The following is a 15,621-nucleotide window of genomic DNA, read 5'->3' as shown; positions in this document are numbered from 1 at the left end:
ATGCTGAGCACCATGTGAGGTAATGGGTGAACAAAAAGGCAAGGTCCCTGTTGTGGAGGGTGGTATGCTATGCAGGGAATGACAAAGACCAGGCAGGGAGCAGTACTATGAGGATAAACTAAATCTTCACGTAATAGAGAAGAAATGGAGATACCACACAAGCTGTACTATTTGGAATGATTTTATTGCTAAGCAATAATCTTAACCATTTTTTTAAAAGGTAAATTAATCTCTAATTCTTATTTGAAAGGATAAGGACAGTTAATTGAATAAGAAACCTTAGTTTATTTAAAGGCTATAGGGTGGTATAATTTGGCAGGTTGGCCCTGCTGTTGCCCTTTATTTTAAAAGGCAAGATTTTTGTTCCTACCTAGTAGCAAGGTAAAAAAGTACAAGTCTGTGGATAATCTTCATTTCTGTTTACTTCCCAGTTCTTATACCCTGCTACTATCAGATTTCCCTCTGAACCTCCTGGAACAGCCACAGTTCATAAACTTATTTCACTCAGTTTCAAATGACTAGATACCTCTAATTGGGAAGAATTAGAACAGTTTGCTCAAGTTTACTTTTTCAGTTGCAATGTCATATAAAACTGTGTTCTTTATCATGTAACCCTTGAACTGTATGGACCTTAGGTTTTCCCCATTGGTTGAATAGGAGGCTTAGACAAGATTTCTATAGTCTCTTTCAAATGTAAAGTTACATGACTTCAAAGCAAATTTATACTCCAGTGTGTCTACATTGAGGCAAGAAGGTAGAATAAAAATTCTTAAAACACCTCAAGTGATAAAATCCTATAGAGGGATATTATTAAGCAGACTTTCTACTGCTTATAGGAAATCACAGTATTATGTATGCACTGTTCTGAAACCATTAACTAAGATACATAAAAGCAGTATGGAAATTGATCTCTGATTTGTTTAGCACCCAACACTACAGCATTAATAGTGTGTCAAAAGCTAATGTAGTGTTCCCGAAAAACAACTCTATCTGATTCTATTTCTGAATCAGGGTCTATCAGTTGTCCAGCTCATACAAAATAGAATGACTTTGAGTTCTGGTCATTTGCTTGGATGAGTCACAGTTATAGAAATACAGGTCTTCCTAGCAGCCCTATGTGACTAGGATAATACAAACTATATCAAGCACAGATGTTAGGGTCTGTGGAAAGCCTGATGGGGTTAATTAGAACTCCTAATTTATCTTCTACAAAGTCAGCTATAATTACTTCAAGCTATAGACAACTTTTATTTTTCTGTTATATCTGTAAAATGGGTAGTAAATTTTCAGTCACTGAGTACAAACTATACATCTGGTTTTATGTCAAGGAATGTATTAGTTTTTTCTGAGTGACAAATGTAACTTAAAAGAGTTTAAAGTAGAAGTAGATCAGTGTACTAGTTTTTTTTTTCCCCATATAGAAAACCAAAGGCACACACTTACATCTTCAAGATTTGTGTGCTTTAACATGAAGGTTAAAGCTATTGGGATTATCTTTTTACTGCTTTCTGTTAGCAATTGAAGTAAATGTAGGAAAAGTTACGCATTATGTGGTATGTCGGTGGTTGTTAATTGCAAAGAAGGGTAAATTAGGAGCCAGGAAACTTGGATAACAATTATGGGCTCTGCCTTTCTTTGAGTGAGTCATTTAACACACACGGGGTTTGGTTTCTTTAGCAGTGTATTGAGTTATTTTTTAAGATCCTGACCAGCTCAAAAAAATTATGAGCCATCTCTACATAAAGGATTTTACTTTGACTATCAATTAGTTGTATTGTTAAAGAGAATTCAATTTTAAATTGAATGAGCTTGGTCATTGCATCAAATAATTTTCTCTTTAATCCCCATTCTCACTATCCAAAAACAAGTGAATATTAAGACTAGGTCAAAGAAACCTCTTGGCATAAATTCATACTTGCCTCAGAAAACCCTTGGTAATTTTTTTAAAACATGAAATGAATGATTCTTGCTGGACAAGTTTGTTCTCTTTTTTGGAAGAAACATAGCCATAAAAATAAACCCCTTCTCCCTGTCCTGTTCAATAGGTGAAGCAAATATGAAAACCATCTTTTTTAGTTACTCCAGATTTCTAAATTTAGGGTTTAAGAAAAGCCCTGATACATGAGACAGGGTTTTTATAGACAGCTGTAAGTTGAAAGATAAAAGATTGGGTAATTTTAAAAGACCTGAGACATAAATAAGAATTCAGCTTTAAAACTTCAAGTAGAAAGACCACCTTTTGTCTATGCTATTTTAATATCTAATTACCCATCCCAGGCCAGGAGAGCTAAGATGCAGATATGTATCCGTGAACAAGTCATCTTACCTCTTTGGACCTTAGTTTCCCTTAGCTGTGAAGTAAAGAGGGTAAACACATTTTTTAAGAGTGTTACTTTTGGAGCGTGGCAATTTGTTGTAACTAATTAACAACAATTATTCTCAGAGAAGTTTTGTTGACTCCTCACCATAACAAAGACAGGAAAGAGCAAGCAAAAGTTACCAGAATGTGGGTGTCTTAGTGCTTGCATCTCTGATGGTAAGTACTAGAACTAAAGATCTAACATTGAGAAGACTGTGCAGCTAGACCTGGAGTTTCTGAACTTTCTTCCCCACACTGATGACAATAAAGGAGGAAAAACAAATGCATCTGAGTCTCAGGACTTAAAAACTGTCTGGAGAACTGGACAGGTGATGGATATGCTTCCTGTTTCTGACTGAAAGCCAAAGCATTTGCCAGGCCCACTGGCCAAGGCTGTGGGTCTTGCTTTTAATGTTCTTTCTCCAGAGAACTGATATTCCAAGAACTTTTGCTGTTCCTCACTCCGCCTTGAACTGTCAGTGTAAGACAGGAAGAGCAGAAGGTAGAGGAATGCCTTGTAAGAATTACAGTGGAGGGCAAAAGAACTAAAGTAGAAAAAATAATTAACACTTAGGAATGCCAGCCATTTTACAAGTACTGGTGGAAAACTTGCACAGATATTTTTCTATTTGAACTCTAAATAACTATTACTATTCACTGAAGTGTTAATTATTATTACCCACATTTTATAAGAGGCTCAAAAAGGTTAATTAGGGTTGTTAAGTTGCCTAGAGTCACAGAGATAGTAAATGAGTGGTAGAGTCATCACTTGAACCTAGGACTAAACCCCATGATATCCTGCAACCACATGTCCATAATATATTTGCTTCTTAAGTTTATATGAATTTAACCTTTTCAACATCATCACCTTAGGAACTTTGAATTTTATTTTTGAAAAGCTGCAGTGAGAAAAAAAGATGTTCAGTTAGGTAAAAAACAAGGTAGTTCTTGAGGTTTTGCTTGTTTTGTTTTACCCTTATCATTGACATTCAGTCATCCAGATGTTCCTTTCATGAAATGTTATTTGTAATGACAGAGCTTACCAAGATGTCTGGGATTCTGAAAGATCTCAAATGAATATAAAGCCCCTGCACACACACACACACCCCACTCCGCCCCCATATCTTCCATCAATCAATAGAAGTATTTTGCTAGTAACATCAAAGAAATTCTTTAAATTTGCCATGAACATTTGGACTTTTGAATTTTACTTTAAAACAATGATATTTATTATGTCACTTAAAATTTAAATTTGGTAGACAAGAGAAGAAAGGAAAATGGAAGCAATTCTACAAGCTTTTGCCAGACTTGAAAAAAGAGAAAAGAGAAGAGAACAAGCTTTGGAAAGGATCAGCACAGCCAAAACTGAAGTTAAAACTGAATGTAAAGATGCACAGGTTGTCAGCGATGCTGAAGTCATTCAGGTACTACTCAGGTCTACTTTTATTTTCACATTTGAACACTTTCATTCCAGTAAAATTCCCACACGTGATGAGTCACATCTCTAAAGAATTTTAAATGTCTATTAAATCCTATGAGAATTTTGACTTGTGGTGTTAAATAAGAACGTTCTTAATTATGTCAACTTAGTATATGTCAGAATTCATAAAGAAATTTGGGGAAATCAGCTTCTGAAGTAGATTAATGCTATTAGATTTCAACTCCTTCCTTATATACTATCAAAAGTTCCATTCTGTTGTATTTTGAATTAGGAGCAAGCAAAAGAGGAAACTGCTAGCAAGCCAACCCCTGCCAAAGTGAACAGAACTAAACAAAGGAAAAGTTTTTCCCGGAGTAGAACTCACATTGGACAGCAACGTCGGAGACACAGAACTGTCAGCATGTGTTCAGATATCCAGCCATCTTCTCCTGATGTAGAAGTTACTTCACAACAAAATGATATTGAAAATACTGTACTTGCAATAGAATCAGAAACTGAAACTGCATTAGCAGAAATAATTACTGACACTGAAATTCCAGCACTTAGCAAATGTCCCACAAAGTACCCCAAAACAAAGAAGGTACAATCTTAATGAATTTAAGAACAGTTTTCTGACAAGTGTCTTCTGATGTTGAACGTATTTGTTTTTAAAATTCAATCTGTAACATCTCAGAAGGAACAGAATAGCAAAGTTTTAAATAACTTCAGAAGCTATACAATCAGTTAATATATTACATAATTGTTATAAAGATAATTCTTAAACATGTAGTTCCTTTAAGTATTAATGATTCATTTAATTTTGCCTACCCTGTGTACCAAATTTACACTCCTCAGAAACAACTGGTTTTAGATGTTATCCTTTATTCTTTGTATTTTTAATACAACTTCACAGTAAAGGTAGATTACAAGAATTAAATGTGAAGAAATCGATTTCCATAGAATGTCCTAAGAGTGAAACTTTATAAGGAAAGGTAGTTTTAGATCAATTTTTAGTAATAAGAATCTTTGAAAAACCTGTAGGCTTTAATAAAACAATTATGGGAAACTGAGATAAACCAACCTGAGCCTTATAACTCAGAAATACCAGAACATCCTTATGAAGCAAGGATGTAGTTTCCTCCACTCTGAGTAGAGCAGATTGGAGCAGAGAGACCAAAGTGGTAATCGTGAGGCTCTTTGGGGAGGGAGTGGATAATAATTAGATCCTCCTCATACACTTTATAACAAAATACTTTGAACCTTAATTTATCTTGATTTTGTTCTTAACCACACTCAGTACAGATTCAAAAGGACTCTTAGAAACTAAGGTTTCATAGAGAGTCCTATCTAGGCCTGTGAACATTTCTGTCAAGATAATGCTTGCTAATTGTGAAATTAATTCAGGAGTAGGGAGAGAGTGTTTTATGTTACTATCTTTTAAAACCCTGAAACTGTGAAACCATGAAAAATGTATTTAGTAAATATCTAGGATGAACCCAGGAGTGTATGTTAGATCAGTTCTGTTTAATTCCAAGTCTGTGATTTCCTTACTGCACTACAAATATTGAGCAAGCCAGCCAATTAACTTGCTTTTAACAAAGGGCAGTAACTTTTGCCTACTTTGGAAGGGCAAAAATATAATTGCAACTTTTGTTATTTGGATCAGTAAAAAAGAATCATGTTCAAAAGAGAAGCTACTTTCTCAATTACAAATACGACATAATCCTTGCCCTTTAATTTTTAAATGGCTAAACTACTGCTGTGCCATGAAGATATTTAAATCCCTGGTCTGAGATGTAGGATCCAATAGCCTGTCTAAAAAAGCCTCTCATGTTACAGGTTTGCTTATGGCATTCTATTTTAAACACATAGTGTTTGACAGAGTACCAAATTATCATAATGTAAAGATCTTCAATTTAATACACAGCACTTACTCTGTGCCAGATACTGTTTGAAGAGCTTTATGATGTTATTTTTTTAAAAATAACCCTATTTGTACAGCTACTTTCTATTACGACCCTTTTACAGATGAGGATTGGGATGTTAGAAAGGTTATGTAATTTGCTTGAGGCGCAGTATAAGTGGCAAAGCTAGGATTTGCAGCCAGGCAGTCCAGCTGCGGACTCCATGTGCTTCAGTAGTACATTCCATTATTTGTCCTGGAGAGGTAATTGTTCATACATTGAAAAAAAAAAAACAACACCAGAAGTGTTTATAGTGATTCTCTCTGGCAGACAGGATGTGGGTAGATTGTTTTTTTTTTTAATGTTTCTGTATGTGCATATACATATCTATGACTTTTTCTACATTTTCCACAAATTACATTTATAATAAAAAGAACATCACTTGATACTAGATAGAAAAGATAGGAATGCCTGCACAACAAAGGAAATGGTGTTTGTGCTGATAAATGTAATCCTTCTTTAATGCCCATAATTGAACTGAGCTTTATTAAGTAACTAGTTTACCAAAAAAAAAGTGAGTTATCATTATACTTTAGCCAATAAAGATTGGATTATGTATGTCGTAGACCAAAAAAATAAACAGAATTAAGAAAAGGATTTGTGAATTTTCAAAGCAGTAGTGATTGTCAATGCAGATGGTTTATTTATTTATTTATTCATTTTTTGAATGTGTATGGACCAGTTTCATCTCTTGGAGATTCTGATGGGCAGCCAGGGAACAAAAGCACTGCCTGAAGTCAGATTTTTTTAACAGACTGAACATATTGTACCTACAACAGAGGCAGTAACAAACTTATACTTAGTGTTTGTGCTCATAAGATGGCACTGAAGTCTCTCGGATTTTATTCTTTTACAAAAGCTACCATGTATTTCATCCCTACAAAGTATTATTGTTTTTAAAAACATTTTAAGAATAAGAGTAGATAACCAAGGAAATGTGGAATAATTTATTTTGGGGCATCATATATGAGTGATTTAAATTACTCAATTTATCATCTTAGCTAATGTATCCATTTCAAATTTGGTATTAGAATATTCTATAGCAGAATCTGTATAATTACATATATAGTGATCCAAATTTTTCTTTTCTCTAGCACTTGGTCAATGAGTGGTTAAGTGAAAAGAATGAGAAGACAGGAAGACCTTCAGACAGCCTTTCAGAAAGGCCTCTGCGCATAACTACAGATCCTGAAGTGTTAGCTACACAGCTCAATTCTTTACCAGGACTCACTTACAGTCCCCATGTATACTCTACTCCTAAGCACTATATTAGATTTACTTCACCATTCCTTTCAGAAAAAAGGAGAAGAAAAGAACCTACTGAAAACATTTCTGGCTCATGCAAGAAGGTAAACATTTCTTTGTATATAAAAGCCTAGGATGAGCCAAATGTTAATCTCATTCCTTACTACTGTTCCTGGTATTGGAATCAGCACCATATTTTTAAGCTATATAAATATTTACAAACTGATTTCATTTATCTTATGTATTTCAGCGATGGTTGAAACAAGCTTTAGAGGAAGAAAGCTCAGCAATTTTACATAGATTTAATTCACCCTGTCAAGAAAGATCCAGAAGTCCTGCAGTCAATGGTGAAAATAAAAGTCCACTACTCTTAAATGACAGCTGTTCCTTTCCAGGTAGAATTTCCTTTCATTATTGTTTTAGTGTGAAGAATGCAGCAAGATTTGTATAGCTTTGTAACAGGCATTTTCTAGTTATTATGTACTTTACAAAATTATTTTTCCTTTTTCTGTCCTCCAACTTTTTGGATGAAGATAGACATGAAAACCTTAATATGCAGTAACCATTGGGGCTTATATTTGGATTTTTGGCCTAACTTTTGGCTTTTGGGCTGCCTGCTTTTCAGACAGATTCAAAAGGACTCTTAGAAACTAAGGTTTCATAGAGAGTTCTATCTAGGCCTGTGAACATTTCTGTCAAGATAATGCTTGCTAATTGTGAAATTAATTTGGGAGTAGGGAGAGAGAGTGTTTTATGTTATTACCTTTTAAAACCCTGAAATTTAGTTTTGGGGTGAAAGTTATCATAATTACTATTGTTGGTATTTCAATCTTTCCCAGAATATATTACAGATTGTAGCAAATACCAACAGTATAATTTCTTACAGTATTGTTTGTCTGAACAGATTTAACTACACCACTAAAAAAACGAAGACTTTATCAATTGCTAGATTCTGCTTACTCAGAAAACTCCACACCTACTCCTTCACCATATGCTACACCAACTCATCCAGAGATGACGCCCACAGATGCATCATTTGCCACTCCTCCCCGGATAAGATCAGATGATGAAGGTTGTAGAAATGGTTACAAGCCCATATATTCACCAGTTACCCCAGTAACTCCTGGCACACCAGGAAATACCATGCACTTTGAGGTGAGAAATTTAAACGGAAAAAAAGTTTAACTGTGGGTTGGGGTTTCTTTAATAGCTTCCCCTTTCTTTCAACAACTAGTATTCGGAAAGTAGAAAGTTTTTAAGAAATTTTTTAAAGTTAGCACAAGCATTTATGTGAGTTTAAGCTGTTTAATTTTTTTTAAAAGAGCATAGTTTTCATCTTATATACAGATTCATACTAAATGACTATGTGTATCAAATTTGCTGTAAATTAAAAAAGGCAGGTATCTTTTATGGAGAATGGAAAAGGAAAAAGAAACCCAGTATCAATGTAGTGGTTTCTCATTTAAATTTTCATTTCTATAAATATCATGGGTTATAAATTTTAATTTACAATTCTAATTATTTCTTTTATATAGAATATTTCTTCCCCAGAAAGTTCTCCAGAAATTAAGAGATGCACTTATAGTCAAGAGGTAAGGAGTTATTTAATAAAGGTTTTTTAAATTGGTGGCTTTTCCCTAGTATCATCATTTTTCTTAAATTGCTGTAGGTTTTAGAATTAGTCTCAATATGTGGTTACTTGTGTAATTTTTTTCTTAATTCTATAAACAGGGATATGACAGATCTTCAACCATGTTAACATTGGGGCCTTTTAGAAATTCTAATTTAACTGAACTGGGTCTGCAAGAAATAAAGACTATTGGTTATACCAGCCCTAGGAGCAGGACTGAAGTCAACAGGCAGTGCCCTGGGGAAAAGGAGTCTGTGCCAGACCTTCAGCTGGGACTCGATTTGGTCGAGCAAACTGCCTTACATAAAACCATGGAAACACCTACACATGAGAGGACCGATTCTAATAGCCAACTGGAATCTACTCATTCTGGACGGGGCACAATATATTCTTCCTGGGTAAAGAGTCCTGACAGAACAGGAGTTAACTTCTCAGTAAACTCTAACTTGAGGGACCTGACACCCTCGCATCAGTTGGAGGTTGGAGGAGGCTTCCGAATAAGTGAGTCAAAGTGCCTGATGCAGGATGATACTAGAGGCATGTTTATGGAAACACCTGTGTTTTGTACTTCAGAAGATGGGCTTATATCTGGTTTCGGACGGACTGTTAATGACAATTTGATCGACGGAAGTTGCACACCCCAGAATCCACCACAAAAGAAAAAGGTTACAAATTTAACAATTTATAGTCCTTTTAATAGTGTTTCTTTCATACTACTTCCGAGGGTAATTACCAGTTATATTTTATGTAAGGCATTCATACTTGAGTTGTTCAAGTTTAATCTTTAATATGTACATTTTAAAACCTTTCGTAAATGTTCAGTTAATTATAAAATGTTTACAGAGTAGTAAAACATTCTAGTAGTGGTAGGAAAAACTCATAAGGATCATGGTTTCAGAGACTGAAACCTCACCAGGATATATTTCACTAAGAGAGTAACTTAAAAATAACCTCCCTACCAAATAAAGAGCTGAATAAGATGTGTGTTATTACCTTATTTTACATAGAATAGCGGCCTTATTTAGAAGAAATCCCTCTTTCCTATCCATCTTATCTGTAGTACTTAGGCCACAGATATAAGAGTATTTTGAAAAACATTAATAAGTTCTCTAATTTGGCAGACATGTTGAGACAATTAGAATTTTGGAGGAATGGGAGAACTCTACAACAATTATTTTATTAATAGGTTATTGCTTTGCAAGTCAAGGAATTTTAGTGATGTGTGCTTTTAATTTTTATAACAGAGTCCAGTTGACAACTCTGTGGGAAGCAATGTAGTATAGTGGAAAGAGCACGGGCTTTCAAGTAAGACCTAGGTTCGAATCCCGGCTCCAACACTCACCAGCTGTGTGACCTTGAGTGAGTGAGTTACTCAATTTCCTCATCTATAAAATGGGGATGATGATATACCTATTTCATAGGGTTGTTGTGAGGATTAAATGAGATAATATATGTAAACATCTAAATACAATGTCTGGCATACAGCAGGCATTTTGTAATTGTTAACTATTACTACTATTTGTTCAGAATCAAATTATTTTACAATTTAATTTTCCAATGTAAATATAGTATTTCTCTTTAGAAAAAAAGTAAATTGTGTCTGACATATAAAACAAGATGAAAAGATTTGCTTTTCCATATCTTTCTTAAGGTGTCTCTGTTAGAATACCGTAAAAGACAGCGTGAAGCTAGGAAAAGTGGCTCTAAGGCAGAGCACTTCTCATTGGTTAGTATATCACCCCACGCAAGTGGAAACCTGAGCAGCAACAATGGTGATGGGTGTGCCATCAGGAGTGAAAATGGGGAGCAGGCAGAAAGCACTGCCAGCCTGCCTTTACTAGCACCAGCTATGGTTTACAATGCTACATCAGAAGAAACCAGTCATGACTCTCCTGTCAAGGAGGCTTCTGCCAGTGAGAAGAATGAACCTGAAGTTCAATGGTAAGCCTGTTTTAAAAACCTAATTGATAACTTTATAACTCCAAGTAGTATATCTTGTAATTAAAGTGGGCTTTGTTACTTTATCCAGTCAGCATCTTAACTTCGTATATAGTTGGTTTTGAGTGGAGCTTCAGTTGTAAAGATCTGAAGTGTGCTATTCTGGAAAGAACGAGCTTTTGTTAATGAAGTGTTTTCCTGCTTGTTGTTGATCTCCCAAGGCTAAGGACATAGAAGTTTGTCTGCAAGATCCTCTTTGCTGACAGGATTGTAAAGCAGTTATGTATTTGCCTGTGTTGTTAAAGGTCTATTGTACTTGCTTCTTGATAATTTTTAGATTTCTCATACATATTCCTCTCCAAAGAACTTCATCACAGCCAACATGCTGCAATTTCCTTACATCCCTTATCTTTCACCCTTAAAGAACAGCCAAATTTAGTATTTCTTCAGTAGAAATAGAAGCAGCTAGATATAGGATGGGTCTTGGCAAAGGGCAGGAAGCTACATTCACTTGGTCCACATTCCTTGTTCCCTTTAGTCCTGAGAGCTTCCTGCTAGTCTTACAATCCAGACACAAGGCAATAATTCCCTAAAGAGCAAAAAGCCTTGTTCTGAGAGGATATGGTGACTATCTAGGGACAAAGAATAATATAGCTGGCAGTAGCTCCTCAGAATTGATGATAGGATTTTATTTTAAAGGACTGCTTCAACGTCAGTGGAGCAGGTGAGAGAAAGGAGTTACCAGAGAGCCCTACTTCTTAGTGACCATCGAAAAGATAAAGATAGCGGTAAGTGAGCTTGTTCTTTGTGAAAGAGTAAGAGTCGGTGGGTCACTCTGCACCATCGTTCTTTGCAGTTCTAATGTTCTCTCTGGGTCTATTCTGCTTCATCTCTAGGGGGAGAATCACCATGTGTCCCATGTTCACCGAGTCATGTTCCGTCTTCACCTTCATCTCATTCAAATCACATTCCCCAGTTGCAACCCAAGGGCCCAGTCCCTTCTTTCAGTGAACTCATGGAAGGTCAGTAAGCAGATGACCTATCATGGTTATTGTCTTAAATACCGTTTTAAATCAGAAAGTAGAAAGCCTTTATAAATAGTTGGTTTGAACAACAGAATGTACATGGCTTTGCAGTGTTAGTAAAAGGCAATGTTTATCACATTGATTTTACATTTACTGTAGGTTTCGTCTGCTTTGCAGATCCTGATCCTGATAATCCAGAACCCATGACTACAAATGAATGTTCATCCCCAGATACTTCTCAAAATACTTGTAAAAGCCCTTCAAAAATGAGCAAGGTAATAATATTACCTTTGAACTGTGGCCGTTCAGAGAGGTGGATGGTAACATGCACACTTTGATTTTTCTGCTGTACCGAGTATGAAGTTTGTAATCCTGTCACACTTTGACCAAATGTTGTAATGTGCTGAAAGCACTTCAGTAGCTTACATATTTACCAAGAATTCCAGCCTTATTTTAGTGGTTATCTAGGAAATTCAGTCTTCATGAAATATTTGACCAACTAATAATTCTCTAAAAACAAAAGATGACATTCATTTAAAATGCTATTGCCATTCTGGATCATGAAGGTGTGATTGATAATCTGGGGCTCTACCGTTAGAAACTACAGATGAGATTGATTTTCTTACTTTTTCCTTAAAGATCATCATATATATTTAAGTAGTCTTGTATTTGGATTATTTATATTTGAACAATGTAAAAAGTATGACATATCAAAAAAGTTTGGGAGAACAAGTTTATATACCCAAACTACTTTATCATTAGGTTGGGGGGAGAAATTTGTTGTGTGGAATTGAGACTTGCTAAGTATTTAAGGTCATTAGAGTTCTTCCAGAGTTAAGGTTCAACAACAGGGTTCACTGCTTAGGGGAAAAAAAGGCAGATAAATGGAAAAAAGACCGTGGTTCCTTTCACTTGTTCCATAAAAAACTAATACAGAGAATTCAGTTTAAAGTGATTACCAGGACTTATTGAGCTACTGAAAACTGGCTTTTCATTATTCCAAGCCTTCATAATTGACTTCTCAAACCTATCTTATTCCCTGCTCCTTTTTAAAATTAATATTTAAACACCTTGAAACACCAATAAAATAAACCTCAATGTACATAGAATGTTTGTTTACATAAATACATAGTTTATATAATGTGTTTTCTGTTCATAGCCTGGTTCACCAGGACCTGTAATTCCTGTTCAACCACATGGGAAAATGCTCATGAAAGCAGATTCCCACTGGGAAGCAACAGTTACTGTGTCAGAAGCTGAGAATGGTGTTCACCTGAAAACAGAACTCCCACAAAAACAGCTCTTAAGTAATACCCAGGCACTTTCAAAGAATCCTCCTCCTCAGCCACTAGTTCGCAGTTCATCCGAGCAACTTTCACAAAAGCTGCCTTCTGCACCACTGAAGCCGCACTGTCCCCCGTCACCTCACGTAGAAAACCCTCCAAAGTCATCGACGCCTCACACGCCAGTACAGCATGGTTACCTTTCACCAAAGCCGCCTTCACAGCAGTTAGGATCTCCCTACAGGCCTCATCATGCACAGACACCTCAAGTTGGAACACCTCAGCGAGAGCCTCAGAGAAATTTTTACCCAGCAGCACAGAACCTTCAAGCGAATAGTCAGCAGGCCACTTCTGGAGCATTATTTACACAGACACCCTCAGGACAATCTTCGGCAACATACAGTCAGTTTAACCAACCGAGTCTCAATAGCACTGCTCCACCGCCGCCACCCCCTCCACCTCCTTCGTCCTCATCTTATTATCAAAACCAGCAGCCCTCTGCAAACTTTCAGAATTATAATCAGCTTAAAGGTAGTCTTTCCCAACAAACTGTGTTTACATCAGGACCAAATCAAGCACTTCCTGGCCCCACAAGCCAGCAGGCAGTTCCAGGACACCACATTACTCCAGGGCATTTCCTGCCTTCCCAGAGCCCTACCATTCACCATCAAACTGTGGCTGCCGTTGTTCCACCCCCACCTCCGCCACCCCCTGCGCCAGGACCACACCTGGTACAACAGCCAGGCTCCCATCAGCAACACTCTGTAGCACACGTGGTAGGGCCTGTTCATGCAGTCACCCCTGGGGCGCATATTCATTCTCAAACTGCTGGACACCATCTGCCACCCCCGCCTCCGCCTCCGGTTCCTGCTCCACATCACCACCCACCGCCCCATCCTTCCGCGGGACTCCAAGGTCTACAAGCACAACACCAGCATGTTGTAAACTCAGCACCCCCACCCCCACCTCCTCCTCCTCCTCCTAGTGTTTTGGCTTCTGGGCATCACACCACATCAGCTCAAGCCTTACACCATCCACCGCATCAAGGACCTCCACTTTTCCCTTCAAGTACTCACCCAGCCGTACCACCGTATCCCTCACAAGCTACACATCACACCACTTTGGGACCGGGTCCCCAACACCAGCCTTCCGGAACAGGGCCACATTGTCCACTACCAGTTGCAGGTCCTCATCTCCAGCCCCAAGGACCAAACAGTATTCCAACACCTACTGCTTCAGGGTTCTGTCCTCATCCTGGCTCTGTGGCCCTGCCACCTGGGGTTCAAGGACCTCAGCAGGCATCTCCGGTGCCTGGACAGATTCCGATTCACAGAGCACAGGTGCCACCAACATTTCAGAACAATTACCATGGTTCCGGGTGGCATTAAAATGGACTCCAAAAACATTTTTTTAAATGTTCTGTAAGATAAACTGTATATTTCATATGTACCTGTTAAGGTACTTTTTAAAGCTTGTACATGAAACTTTGTATAAAAAAAAAAACCAGTGCTCTTTCATTGTATTTTTCCCATTTTTGCTTTTTAAAATTCCTTAAAAAAAAATGTGCTGTTAAGCCAGTATTAGGCATCTTTATTTTGTAAGTAAACATTCCAGCTGTTTTTTTTGGCAGAAGATTTGATGCTACATGATCTTTAAAAATTTTTATTGTTGCAGTTAAATTCATTTAGTGAATGTTTTCTATATTTTTTTATACATGTGCATTTAAGTACACAACTAAGTAATGGCACTATGAGGATTTTCATTTTTTCCTGTCAGCAGTTCTGTGAGTACATCTTAGGTTAAAATTTAAAAATGCAATACAGATTTTTTTTATAGTTTGGTGTGGACATGGCCCATTTTGGTTTATCGGTTATTTGCAAGCAAAATGTAATTTAATGTATAGATGATTTTTAATGTCTCCTGACAAACTGTAAATACTGCATTTCTTTTGCGTATATAAGTGCTTACAGCTTTTCTCATTTGATATATATAGCATTGTACATACAACCAGTCTTTGCAAAACTGTGTGATCTTCGTGAAAGTAATAACAGTATATGACCTTTAATTTCTTTTTTATTTTAAATATACTGTCACATTGAAGCACTGGTTGGGCATTTTAATTCATGTTAATAAATCACCATTATGTAAGTTTTGCTAAATTGTCCTGTACAACTTCTGAGAGTGGGGTCTGTTTAAGCAAGCATTTTTACAAAAAGTTACATTTTTCAGCTATAGTTTGTAAGGAACCTTCCATTTTCTTTAGCCACCGCTACCTCAGTTGGATGGCAGCAAGCATCAGGAGGCAGTAAGGGGTTGGTTCTACCTATCATTTTTGCAGGAGTCATAGGAAACTACTGTGCTGTGGTAAGTGTTGTACACATTTACTGAGATCCACCATCATACAGAATGAACCCATACCATTAAAGCACATTACACGTGATGATAGTCACAGGTCGTAATTTACAACTGTTTGCAAATATGGACTAGTTGGCCTAAAAACATAGCAATATCTAACTTGTAAAGAGTTTAGAACATGACTGAAATATCCTAATTAATCAAAATTATTTGAAAACTAACATTTACTGTCTAGCCACGTAACATTTTAAAAAGTGGTAGGAAATTTTTAAAATTTGTTTTGGGTGTATAAAATTAAAAGAAAAAGGCATTATTCTTAGGTCTCTCAATTGAAATGGAAATGACCTTTCCAAGTGAACATTTTATTGCTGAAATATAAAGTACTAGTTATGATTTTGTAAA

At 36.5% G+C, this 15,621-nt stretch overlaps 1 protein-coding gene across 4 annotated transcripts in view; it reads left to right on the top strand.

The window, feature by feature from the left end:
* Positions 1–15,017, top strand: part of KMT2E (lysine methyltransferase 2E (inactive)) — a 93,658-nt gene extending 78,641 nt beyond the window's left edge. For 3 of the 4 annotated variants that reach the window (XM_036892357.2, XM_036892359.2, XM_036892356.2), the window contains 12 exons: positions 3,619–3,783; positions 4,072–4,380; positions 6,838–7,092; positions 7,239–7,383; positions 7,893–8,143; positions 8,524–8,580; positions 8,720–9,283; positions 10,270–10,559; positions 11,256–11,344; positions 11,453–11,578; positions 11,759–11,856; positions 12,741–15,017. In XM_036892357.2, the coding sequence (XP_036748252.2) occupies positions 3,619–3,783; positions 4,072–4,380; positions 6,838–7,092; positions 7,239–7,383; positions 7,893–8,143; positions 8,524–8,580; positions 8,720–9,283; positions 10,270–10,559; positions 11,256–11,344; positions 11,453–11,578; positions 11,759–11,856; positions 12,741–14,252 (3,861 nt within the window). In that variant the 3' untranslated portion in view covers positions 14,253–15,017. The remainder of the gene's footprint in view (positions 1–3,618; positions 3,784–4,071; positions 4,381–6,837; positions 7,093–7,238; positions 7,384–7,892; positions 8,144–8,523; positions 8,581–8,719; positions 9,284–10,269; positions 10,560–11,255; positions 11,345–11,452; positions 11,579–11,758; positions 11,857–12,740) is intronic. The other variant, XM_036892360.2, reaches the window with a different exon arrangement.
* The last annotated feature ends 604 nt before the right edge of the window (positions 15,018–15,621 follow it).

Source organism: Manis pentadactyla, chromosome 7 (genome assembly GCF_030020395.1).
Source record: "Manis pentadactyla isolate mManPen7 chromosome 7, mManPen7.hap1, whole genome shotgun sequence".
Taxonomy (NCBI): Eukaryota; Metazoa; Chordata; class Mammalia; order Pholidota; family Manidae; genus Manis; species Manis pentadactyla.
This window is presented reverse-complemented; position numbering and strand designations above follow the sequence as displayed.